This window comes from Carya illinoinensis, chromosome 3, assembly GCF_018687715.1.
Source record: "Carya illinoinensis cultivar Pawnee chromosome 3, C.illinoinensisPawnee_v1, whole genome shotgun sequence".
Lineage (NCBI taxonomy): Eukaryota > Viridiplantae > Streptophyta > Magnoliopsida > Fagales > Juglandaceae > Carya > Carya illinoinensis.
Genome location: NC_056754.1, coordinates 49,744,681 through 49,756,808, shown reverse-complemented (window position 1 = coordinate 49,756,808; position 12,128 = coordinate 49,744,681). Strand labels below are relative to the sequence as shown.

Genomic DNA, 12,128 nt, shown 5'->3' with positions numbered 1-12,128 from the left:
TGCTAGTCTTGCTGCCATCTGGCAAGACTAGCAATTGTGCACTAATTGATACAAGCGATCTTACGTATCAATTGTGCACTAATTGCAGACATGGCTTTTTATATTTTTTTATTAAAAAAAGAACGGAAAAAGAACAGACGAAATCGATTTCACGAAAGAGTTTTGGCCCCATACGAATTCGCAGAGGAGTTTTCGCCCCAACCATTTTCATCCAAAATATGAATTTGATGAGGAGAAAGCTCTAAACTTCATCTCTTTCTGCTACCTCAAACTATTATTTGTGCTCTTCTATTGCCACCCAGATATATGCGGAGCAAGATCACCTCTTTGTGCTCTTCTACTGCCAACCCACAAAGGAGCCCCAATCAATCTACGAATTCATTATCAAGGTCGTCTCTTGCTTCTATTCTCATAAAGATTTTGTTTTTATCATTTTACCTAGGTATTTTTTATTTACATGGGTATTCTCTTGCTTTTACGAATAAAGCGCATTCTTTATTTAGATGGGTATTTTTTCTTTCCAAACTTGGGACTTCTTTGGGATTATACAATTTATAGAAGTGTTATATATGGTGTCAGGGGCATTATTATGAACCCAATGATGGATTTCGGATCTTGTCTGTTAGAATGATTTCTCACGTGCAAGCAAAAATTCTTTTATTTTTGTGCTTTCACAGAGAGGGAGAAGCCGCCATGGCAGCTCGCAAGAGAGCTTTAGCATACGCATCCACCACATAACACAAATCTCAAGACCCTACTCCAACGGAGCCTCCAACTACACCAATAATTTCAAAGTCGGGCTTCAGAAGGCTTCATTCTGAAGCTTTCCCTCTTACTTTTGAGCCCATACTTGTACCTCATCTTCCACCCCTACAAGATCGACAAGGACCTCAAGAAGTCAATTGTCCTCATGTAGATGGATGGGGGAGAAGAAGAAAGTTTTAGGTGTTAGTTAACCCAACCCAATTCAACTCATCACTTCAAACATAAAATATAATAAAGAATTCAATTTTTTTTAATTTTAAAATAATAATAATATTAAAAAATAATATTTTAAACTTTAGATGGAGGAGTAGAATAGGATACACACCGTTTGACGTTATCGAAATTTTCTTCCCGCTCCTGACGCTCCAAAATCTATCTTCAATGAAAAGCATCGTTTTATTTTTCACATCAGTATTCAGTGCACAATTGGTACGTGAGATCGCCTGAATCAAGAATTTTCCATTACGTGAACATTGACATTGACATAGCTAGGAAAAAAGGGTTAAGGATTTATTGTACAATGTTCCTAAATTTTTTATGTTAATAGATGTGTTAAATACAAAATTAGTCCTCACCGTTTCTCCCGAAGTCAATTGAGCTGCCTTTTCTAATTGGCCTTTTTACTCTTAACTGTTATAAGCATCCTGTCAACATTAATCATCTTTCGACAAGTCTCTTGAAAAAAAAATTAAAATACACAAAATATAAAAATAAAAGCAACTTAGCCGTTATGAATCCTAAAAGATGCATGGTGGAGAAAGTCACTTGCCCGGGGGCCATATGGCGGTCCTAACTAGGTTAGCCAATAGACGAGCTACGTGGAGACCAGAGTTCATTTACAGACTTTCGTTCCTTTTGTGCTAAACAAGTTGGTACAGCCCTTCCAGACTGAAAACGGTGACACTCCGTCGCATACGGCTCATTTCAAAAGCCTAAAAATGGATGGGCATACATACACATTATCATTAAAAGACATGAAAATGTAGAAACTGCACAGATGGTTATGTAAGCCCATATTCCAAATCATGTTTCAGCCAAGCTTTTGCGAGATCAGATCAGGTGCACACACCTTGATCGGGGAGCACTCAGAATACGATCGTTTTCTTTCCTCCTCACTGTAAACAAAGGGTGCAGAGCAAACACACATTGTAGCTTTCACATACTGATTAAATTAAATACTTTCAAATATATAAACCACTTCAGCATTTATTACAAAAGCTTAAGCATCTTTAGACGTGCTTCATGTTCTGGATCCAATTTTGGTGGGGTGTAACAACCATGAAGATCCTCCACTATGTACTCCTGCAAAATGTTATAAATTCATGTTTTTACACTGGAAATGATTTAATATCTAAAGCTGACAGTAGAATGATCTATAACATTTAAAACGTTATGTCCATTCCGAGTTAAGATTTAGTCGAGCGGTGATGAGTGAGGAGGATGCTCAGAAAGCTAAGTCTTTGACTGATTAATGACTCCCGAGTCCCATTCGAAAAAACCAATAGGTGCAAGGAAAACTTACAGGAGAGCTTTGTTCAGAGATTACCTTAGTGAGCTCCCTCTTCGTAAGGATATGGTAGTGTCTCTGCCAGATCCTCTGAATGGCCATGGTGGCAGCAAGAAAACCATAAGCTATGCCAAGAATGGCAAAGATGACGACAAAAACAATAACCAAGGCAAAACACGCCTCCATTGATGCAGGAAAACAATCCAAGATGCCCCACCCATAACAGCAATTCTGGCAGCCAGCCATCCTTGGATCGTTACCATTAAGGGAGGAGCAATGTAGTATAAGCCCGAAAAATCCAAGCAGCACAAAGAACGCCAGTACCCCTGGTAGCATATAGAATCAGAAGATTGAAAGCATATTCACTGTCGAATACCAAGCATTCAATGGTTCCATCTAACACAACATGTGTCGTGGAATGAAATCAAGCTAACTTTTCCCACTGATCCATTATCCATCTTTAAGGACAATCAAATAAGTATGTGCGAGTACCAGAAACAAGTATTGACAACATAAAACTTCTAAGTTTGAAGATATTTAAATCCCAGTTGACTATGGGCTACAGCGAGACTAACAGAGCATATACTGCCCACTAACATGGCTGATGAAGATAAGTTTTACAAAAATGAGAATTCCCACGTAATGAAGGGCCACCCCATACATATCTGGTACAAGTAGTGAAAAAATCAATCAACAGTGGTTACAAATTTTCTTTAGGCACACATCTTTCACTAATATTTTCTTTCAATAAAAATAATAGAGAATATCAATGCAAATTGGTGGCTACACTCTATAGGAGCAAATAAGACATTGACATGGATGCAGACACGGTGTACACATTACATTTATGTTTAGCATTGCAGACAACAATAATAACCACATTTATGAGCATGGTACAAACAGGATCTTTAATGCTAACAGGCAAATTAAATAAATATATAAATAACTGTAGAAGTGATCACTTACCAATGCAATAATAAAAAGGTATTGGATGTTTTGACAGAATCTTATCCCAACCATCACTGAATGACTTCCTGAAGGCCCCATCTTTATCCATTATGTATGCAAAGCCACCCATTGCAGCAATTACCTGAAAACAAGTATATCTTATAAAAGAGAGTTTTGAGAGCTCACTGTAAAAATGCTTAGAGCCTAACAAAACATAAGCTTCCCATGTCTCAAAAGCATGTTATGTTCAGTGAAAGCTAAGGAAATATATTTAGGACCATTTTATCGAGCCTATATTTCAACACGGGGCAGTCCTCATTAATATAGTTCAAACAGTTTATTTGGAACCAACAATAACCAAATAAGTTAAAGACTGAATAAGAGAAGAAAGGTAACTGCGGAGAAGAAAAACTTCAGAAAAAATAAATTTAGCTGTTTATAGATCATACAATACTGACAGCAAGCACACACCACCAAGATGCATTATACTCCATGTTATGCATAAAAAAACCAATTGGCAAATGCATTTGGATATCCATTTTCACTAATATCATGCAAAAGAAACATCCTCACAGCTTTTAATTAATTTATTTTTTTAATAACAGTGGAACTGATTGATTATATGGGCACGAATCCTTTATATTACAATGAAATACTTGATTGATAGACGAATGGCATCTACATGAACCTGTTCCATAAGTAGTAAGAAAGATAAGATTACTCACAGTTTGTACGGCTAAAAATACAAGGAAAACATCCCTTGCAACAAAAAGCCTGAATTTTACTTTGCGCCAAGAGTTGTCCTCAAAAAATGCAATTTGAAGGTGAAACTGAGCTTTGCAAGTGGTACAATGTGAGAAAGCAAATCCTTCCTGTAGAATGGATATAAACATTCGCTATAAGACCATTTACTAGAAGAACCACTGGTTGAAGTAATTGAATGGCAAGTTTTCATATTCTCAGAACCAAAACAACAGTGCTTACCTTAACTGAACGCCAATGATCAAGACATGCACGATGAACAAACTGCTGAGTGCCCTTGCACATGCATGGTGATATCAATTCATCCTCTAGAAAAATTAAAAAAACAGCCATTAGACCAAGGGAAGCAGATGCATGCCACTGCAACAAGTATAAATTCTAATTTTGTGTGTGTGTGTGTGGTAGAAATTGTTGAACGTTGCAAGAATATAAGTCTAGGAGGGTGTCTTTCTTTAAAAAATAAATAAATAAACTCTTCTGTCACTAAAACTTAACTCCACCTGAGCATTTTTATTTTTTTCAATGTATTCACGTTAATAAATTAAACAGTAACTGTCCGACAAACATATGCCATAAAACCGAGTGTGATTCTTCCTATCTGTCATTTGCCGATTTCTTAAACTTCTCCTAGGCTACATGTGAAATCATCGCTTATCCCAAAAGCTTAAACTGATAGGATGAGATAGATTTAATCATTTATATTTATTTTGACACTCTCTCTCTCTCTCGTGTGTGAGCTACCCTCCCACTCAATAACTAGGCCCAACACATGAAATATTCAATTAAATGGGTGAAGCGTAGAGTTAGGTTCAAACTCAGGTCCTCTGCTCTGATATTATGTAAATTTACCACTTACCCCCAAAGCTTTAATTGATAAGAAGAGCTAGATTTAATCGTTTATATTTTTCTTAACGCTACATTACTTCAAAAAATTCCAATATTAGATCATGCTCATAACATCTAATCATTGGCATGTTTGGTAAGCCGCGTGAGTGTGCGACGATTTCCAGGATCAAAAGGCACTAAAAGAGAATCACCAATAGGATATCAGCATTTTGGATGCAGCGAACAAGCTATGATACCAAGGGGTAAAATCAAAGTTTATTTTCAATTCCCCAGTATTTCCTAAATTTTGATTAAAAAAATCATCAGAAACAAAATCAAAGCGATTCACAAAGAATGATCACCAGGCTCGCCATCGCTCTCGAGGCAAATGCGACAGCAGGGAATAGAACCGGTCTCGATATCTTCATCCCTGATCTCACTCGAGCTTCCTGCGGGCGAATCTGCCTGATTCTCCAGCAGAGGATCGGAGTCATTAGGGTTCTCTCCACCTGTTGGCTCTAGCTGCACCTCCCCTTTCATTGAAGGAATTTTCCCGGAAAAGAGCTTCCAAAACCCTAGTATTGAGCTCAATCACCAACACACAAACATCAAAGCTCTAATTTTTACCGATTCGCAAGTTAAATCAAAGCAACCGATATTCAACCAAAACCCTATCGCTCCGTTTGGCCGTAAACAACCAGAGCACCAACAACAAAAATCAGGAAAATTTATACTTTCTCACGTATTCGAATTTGAAGTCATCTTTCTCAGTTCTCTCAGCAACCGATCAGAGCCGAATCAATCTCTCAAATGGTTTTGAGTTAATTGCAACTAAGGGAGGGAAAGATGGGATTAAAATTACCTGAACTTGCAAAGAAACTCAGATGAAAAAGTCAGTGAACTTTTTACCCAGGCGACGTCGACGACTCGACAGGGAGGAATGATTGAGAGTTTGAGGGCAAGATCAAGGAAATTTCTGAGAGACTTGCAGAGCTAAAAAGGAATCGGTCTTTATCCATCCATCAGCGTTTCACTGTGTATACGTGGAGTGGGACCCGGATCCAGTGGATTCATGGACCAACAGTTCGGGCTTTTGCCAGGCCTTAAATGGTTGGGCTGTTTGAGTTATCGTTTTTTTGATTGACCCAATTGGCCCTAGAAACCTTTCGTTTACTTTGGCATATTTAATTATTATTAAATAAAAGTTTATTTACAAATTGGTTCACACACGCACACCATGATGCCGAATCATAATATATTAGCTACTGTTAAAAAATAATTATATTTGAGTTTATTTTAATAATTATAATGAGTCTCACAATAAATTTCACATTAACCTGTATGTTATACAACTATACTAAACATCATAATATCGATAAGATAATGAGTAAATAATAATTTAATTTCTAGTATTTTCCGATATAGATGCCATAAAATGTATGCCTAATTGATTGAGAGTTGATTGTATGTTTAGAGAAATCATTTTTAATACATAATCGACAAGAATCGAGGAGATACCAAAGACATGCAAATTTGGACTTTCAACCAAAGAGATTTCAAAACTATGGGATCCCCCTCCTTCAAATGATAACGCAAAAAGAGGAAAAATTGGCTCAAAACAAAGTCATTCTAAAGTCTCGTTTGGTTACATAGCTCATATGGTATGAGATAGATATTTTGTTAAAAGTTAAATAAAATATTATTATAATATAATTTTTAATATTAATTTTGTTTTAAAATTTAAAAAATTTGAATTTTTTTATTATATTTTATATGAGAATTTGAAAAAATTATAATAATTAGATAAAATGAAATAAAATGACATAGTTTAGAATTTGATGAACAAGACAAGCATTAAGCATCAAAGTTAAGTGTAGAGGTTGCAACAGTTGACCCATAAATTCTATGGTTTGTTAAGGTGACAATAATAAGCAATCTTAAATCCAATGGGCCAACGCTTGGCTGCAAATTCCCACCGGCTTTTTCTTATTTCTTGTGAAGAGAAACACTAATAAGATATTAAATGTGAGTTTTAGGCATTCTCTAAAACATTATGTTTGACGTTATAAAAATTAATTATAAGATATTAATTAAATGGGTGTCACTTTAAACGCAATGAAAATTTTTTTAATCTCTTTATTTCGAACGTATTTCATTGTCTACTAATCTTGACTGTTAATCTATAACAAAGAAAAATAGTAATCCGATATGCCTGATGTACCTCCGATGCTTAAATTAGGAATATATGTATGTTATTTTACAACGGGGGATTTAGGAAACAATTATCTTGGATCGCCATGACTCTTTATATAAACGTGAATTATTACTGATAATGATAATATGATTTTTTTCCTAAATCTTGAGGACTCAATTATCAAGTTTTTGGGATTTGCTTCGAGATATTCGTAGGTGAATATCTCTCTATTTCTTTAGAGGGGAACATCTTTAACTATCAACAACGGTTACCATATTATTCCTATTAGGTATGTAGTTCGATTTCACGATGGCAAGCGGTTCGTGGTTTTTCGACTCATTAGGCTTCTCGTACGGGCCTCAATTGATATTGTTGGGGCCCATTTACCGGGGCTGGAAATAACTCTCCACTCTCCATTTTGATTTTAAAGCTCAAACCACTTTCTTTGATTTCACAAAGTACTAGGTTTAGATTGAGATGGACATTAAATTGTGGGGGCGAAATACTGATAATCATGTCCTCCCTCGTATATTCTTGGAAGGAAATGCAACACAGGCGACTGCAAAAGTTAGATTGATTCTTACTAACGTCAACAAAACATTTCCCTTTTTCTAACGTATACGAAGCTTGGTACGTACGTGGCAACTGCGCAGTTTGAACACAAAACCAATCCACGCAAAGGGTTCAGACTTGTCGGGACGATGATCAGGTTTAATTTCTCAGTCACGAAAAGGGTTGCATGAGTTTGAACACAAGACCAATCCATGCAAAATGGAGAGAAATGATGAAGGGATTGAAAACCAACATCATGATCGATCGATCATCATATGTACTGGATTTTGCGTGTTGACTACGTACGTGCTTAATTGTTTGACCATAAATTTGGAAAATCAGTTGACTAACTTCACTATTCATCATCTTTTCCTTTTACCATCCCGTCACAATTTTTTTTTTTTTAAATAAATTTACAAAATTTTATGTAATATATAATAAAATCTAATAACTTTATAATCTAATATATTATATCAAATCATGTCAATATATATATATTTATACTGTTCATTTTAAATTATTTATCCAAATCAACACATTTTATTTTGTTAGTAATCAAGATTATATGATGTTAATTACTTAAAATGAGAACTATTAGATCGGCCAAAACATGAATTGGTGAATGAACGATTTCTTATTTATAAGAAGTTTTTATTTGTTTTATATAAGGATCGGAAGTGAGAATATTATTTTGAGATTTTTGTGGGTCAAGTTATACATTAGATGAGAACGGGTACTAGTTGAAAAGGAGAAAAGATATGTTATACATTAGATGAGAATGGATATTAGTTGAAAGGAGAAAAGATATATAAAAAGTAAAGAAAAAAAAAAACAAATGGTATGGAAGTCCTCTAATTTGTTAACATACGGAGAAATTAAACTCGGTAGGTGAGGAAGAGATTTGGAATAGGAAATAATAATAGAGAAAATATATTTATCATCATATTTCTCATCATCATTTCATCATCTCATGATGTGGTATTGGATAATAAGTTCATAAGTAAAATATTATAAATAGTATTCAATCATCTAATGTCATGTCATGCGACGATGAGAGGATAATGAGAATTGGAATGATGAGTAATATTATTCTAATAATATTGCAGAATTAAACTTATTTTTCACATTCATAAATTCTTTGAAAAACGTGCTTGCCTATGTATAACAAGGTTATATTTATAAAAGAAATGACATTTGCAGTCATGAGTGTAAGAGAGTGCAACCTAGTAACCAATCTGTGATATGAGAACACTATACTAGAGTGCAACCTATTGATCACGATAATCCAAAAGCTCAGTGTAATTATTGCACTAAATTATACAGTTGCCACTACAAGAATGTCAATTCATCTATGTTATACCACATCCAGAATGCATGTGAAACTTCTCATCTTAGAGTTAAAGGAGTTGAAAGAAGTCAATCCTCTAGTATTAAGAGGGATGTGGAAGGAAGAGTGTGTAGCCCACAAGGTCTAATGAAGTACGATGCACAAAAAGTTAGGGTGTCAACTGCTACGTATTTTATTAGGTACGAATTGTCTTTTAGGCTTGTGGAGCATGAAGGTTTTATTGAATATGTAGCTAATTTAGATCCTCGATTTACTTTGTCATCCCAACCTACTTTAAAAATGGATTGTATTAAACTGTATAACGAAGAGAAGATGTAGTTCAAGAAATTGTTAGATGGTTAAAGAATTTATCTTACCACCAATACTTGGACGTCAGTGCAAAATCTTAACTACATGTGCACTACCGTACATTTTATTGATTGCAATTGGAGATTACACAAAAAAATAGTTAAATTTTGTCAAATTCCTTACCATAGGGACGAAACTATTGAGAGAGTGTTAAACTTGGGATTGCATGAATGAGATAATGATAAAATTTTAATCATCATAGTTGATAATGCATCCTCAAATAATGTTGTTGTTGATTACGTGAGGAGGAGAATAAAAGATAATGATCGTACTATATTGAGTGGTGAATTTCTTCACATGCGATGTACTGCCCATATATTGAATTTGATTGTTATAGACAGCTTGAAGGATGTTTATGATTTTGTGTCAAAGATTATGGATGTTGTCCGGTATGTGAAATCCTCGCTTTCAAGATTTGTCAAGTTCAAGGCTTGTGTAGTAAAGGAAAAAATTAGTGAGAGGATGATTTGTTTGGATATTTCTATTAGATGGAACTCCACATATTTAATATTGAGTATCACTGGAAAAACATAAACAAACCTTTAAACAATATGTTTTTGTGGATGAACAATTCGTGAACCCCACTAGTAATGATTGGAGAAATGCACGAATTTTTGTGGAGTTGCTGAAAGTTTTTTATGATGTTACATTGAGTATTTCTGGTTCTTTGTATGTGATAGCTAATGTATATTTTGATCAAATTTGCACAATTAAAGATACATTAAATGATATGTGCTTGAGTGATGATATTATCACTAGTACTATGCGCATAAATATGAGAAACAAGTATGAAAAGTATTGGGGTAGCACAAATAGGTTCAATTTGATGATATATAATGCTTTTGTGCTTGATCCACGATATAAAATGATGTCAATGAATTTCTGGTTACAAAAATGCAGATGGTATGAGTTAGCAGATAAGATAGAGGACAGGGTTAAACTTCTTTTAAGCCGCTTGATTGAACAGTATAACACATTTCATGTGACTAGTGAGAGGAGTTCTAATGTGGCTCAAGGGAGGCCAAACACTACTAATATAAATATTGGTAATGAATCGGCACCGATTTCAACTAAATTTAAAATCATGTTCACCAACTTTCTTAAAGAATGAGGTGTTACGGAGTTTAGATCGAAACTAGATAGGTCTTTTTCTAAGACGTTTATAGATGACTTGTTCTTTTTTGATATCTTAGATTAGTGGAGAATTAATGCCGCTAATTATTCTGTCCTTACTGAGGTAGCACGTGATGTGTTTAGCCACCTACATTTTTACTGTTGTCTCGGAGTCCGCATTTAGTACTAAAGGACGCATATTGGATCATTTTATAAGTTTTTTTATCTCCAGAAACTGTTGAAACTCTCATTTGCATCCAAAATTGGTTAAGAGTGAAACTAATCAACATTCAGAATTTGGAAGAATACATATAGTCGATGGATCTTGAAGGTAAGTTTGAAACGTGAAATATTTTTTTTAATATCTATCTAACTCGGTTTATTATCTATCTAACTCAATTTTTAATTTTTTTTAAATAATCATTTAGTTTCATCTCCAACCAAGACTGATGTGAGTCTCCATTCCCATTAATGTTGAAAATTTTAGATCCTGTTATGGGAGAAAATATGTGAATCTTCAATAGAGGTAAGAAATTTGTGCATTGTTTTTTAATTTTGGCAATGGAGAATATATTAGGTTTCAATTTGAAACCTAATGGAAATTAGGTGGCCACTCTTTGCTTGCACTGCAGATCAATTGCTAACAACTTGTTCAAACCACAGCAAATCTCAACCTGTCCCCAATTACCCAAAAGAGCTTCATGTGTACACCCCTCTCTTAAGGTTAATCCTCTATACTTCACCATATCACTTTTATAATGTCTATGTACATTTTACCTTTGAACAACTTAATTTTCTGTTCCCAGTTTTATAAGTTTCTTGAGAATGGCAAACAACCAACTGGGAAAGAATATTGAAAAATATTGATAGCATTTTAGGAGAAAGCCTCCATCATTTTTAGCTTAATGCTTGGGATCTCATATTTAAGCCAAAAAGGTACATTAATAATATGTTTAAAATACAGCTTGATGTGGGCCTTTGTTAGCTAGGCTGGCTGTATTTATGATCAGTTACATTGCGTAATTTGGTTTTAGTTTATAATTTATAAAGAGAATGAAGTTTAATAATAAAGTACGTACTTATAGCGTGCTTTTGAAGAGAGGTGCTGGTGGATTGAAATACAAGGGTGACCATACACTTCGCCATCGTTTTAGGAGAATGGCAAACTGCTGCCGCTACATCAAGTGTTGGCAACGTGATGAAGGGATCGAAAACCAACATGTACTGGATTTTGCGTGTTGACTACGTTCGTGCTTAATTATTTGACCATAAATTAGGAAAATCAGTTGACTAACTTCCCTATTCATCATCTTTCCCTTTTACTAGTCCGTCACAATTTTTTTTAATAAAAATAAATTTATAAATTTACAAGATTTTATGTAATATTTAACAAAATCTAATAATTTTATAATCTAATATACTATATCAAATCACGTTAATATATACATTTATACCATTTATTTTAAATTATTTATCCAAATTAAAACATTTTATTTTGTTAGTAATCAAGATTATATGATGTTAATTATTTAAAAAGAGAATTATTAGATACGCTAAAACATGGATTTGTGAATGAATGATTTCTTATTTATAAGAAGTTTTTATTTGTCTTAAGGATCGGAAGTGAGAATATTATTTTGAGATTTTTGTGGGTCAAGTTATGCATTAGATCAGAATGGGTACGTAATAGTTGAAAAGGAGAAAAGATAAATTAAATAGTAAAGAAAGAACAAAAACAAATGGTATGGAAGTCCTCTAATTTGTTA

General features: G+C 34.2%; 1 protein-coding gene and 1 long non-coding RNA gene across 5 annotated transcripts; one reads left to right on the top strand and one right to left on the bottom strand.

The window, feature by feature from the left end:
- Position 1: 1 nt before the first annotated feature.
- LOC122305094 lies at positions 2 to 1,015 on the top strand. The gene is made up of 2 exons (XR_006241034.1): positions 2 to 389; positions 678 to 1,015. It is a non-coding gene; the product is annotated as an uncharacterized LOC122305094 (long non-coding RNA).
- Positions 1,016 to 1,746: 731 nt separating this feature from the next.
- LOC122305093 lies at positions 1,747 to 5,828 on the bottom strand. 4 transcript variants are annotated; one of them, XM_043117400.1, is made up of 7 exons: positions 5,670 to 5,828; positions 5,170 to 5,382; positions 4,205 to 4,290; positions 3,946 to 4,092; positions 3,239 to 3,362; positions 2,312 to 2,598; positions 1,747 to 2,067 (listed from the first exon to the last, which is right to left on the bottom strand). In XM_043117400.1, exons 2-7 carry the CDS (start codon positions 5,345 to 5,347, stop codon positions 1,975 to 1,977), a joined length of 915 nt encoding a protein of 304 aa, XP_042973334.1. In that variant the 5' UTR covers positions 5,348 to 5,382; positions 5,670 to 5,828; the 3' UTR covers positions 1,747 to 1,974. The 4 variants fall into 4 exon arrangements, with proteins under 4 accessions (XP_042973334.1, XP_042973337.1, XP_042973336.1 ...); XM_043117403.1 differs by having other exon boundaries at positions 5,170 to 5,393; positions 5,670 to 5,803; XM_043117402.1 differs by having other exon boundaries at positions 5,542 to 5,784.
- Positions 5,829 to 12,128: the final 6,300 nt, after the last annotated feature.

Coding starts and splice junctions, on each gene's coding strand:
- LOC122305093 (XM_043117400.1), bottom strand. CDS start 5,347: ATGAAAGGGGAGGTGCAGCTAGAGCCAACAGGTGGAGAGAACCCTAAT. Junction 4,291..5,169: donor CGAGAGCGATGGCGAGCCTG/GTGATCATTCTT, acceptor TAATTTTTCTAG/AGGATGAATTGATATCACCA. Junction 4,093..4,204: donor ATCATTGGCGTTCAGTTAAG/GTAAGCACTGTT, acceptor TCCATTCTACAG/GAAGGATTTGCTTTCTCACA.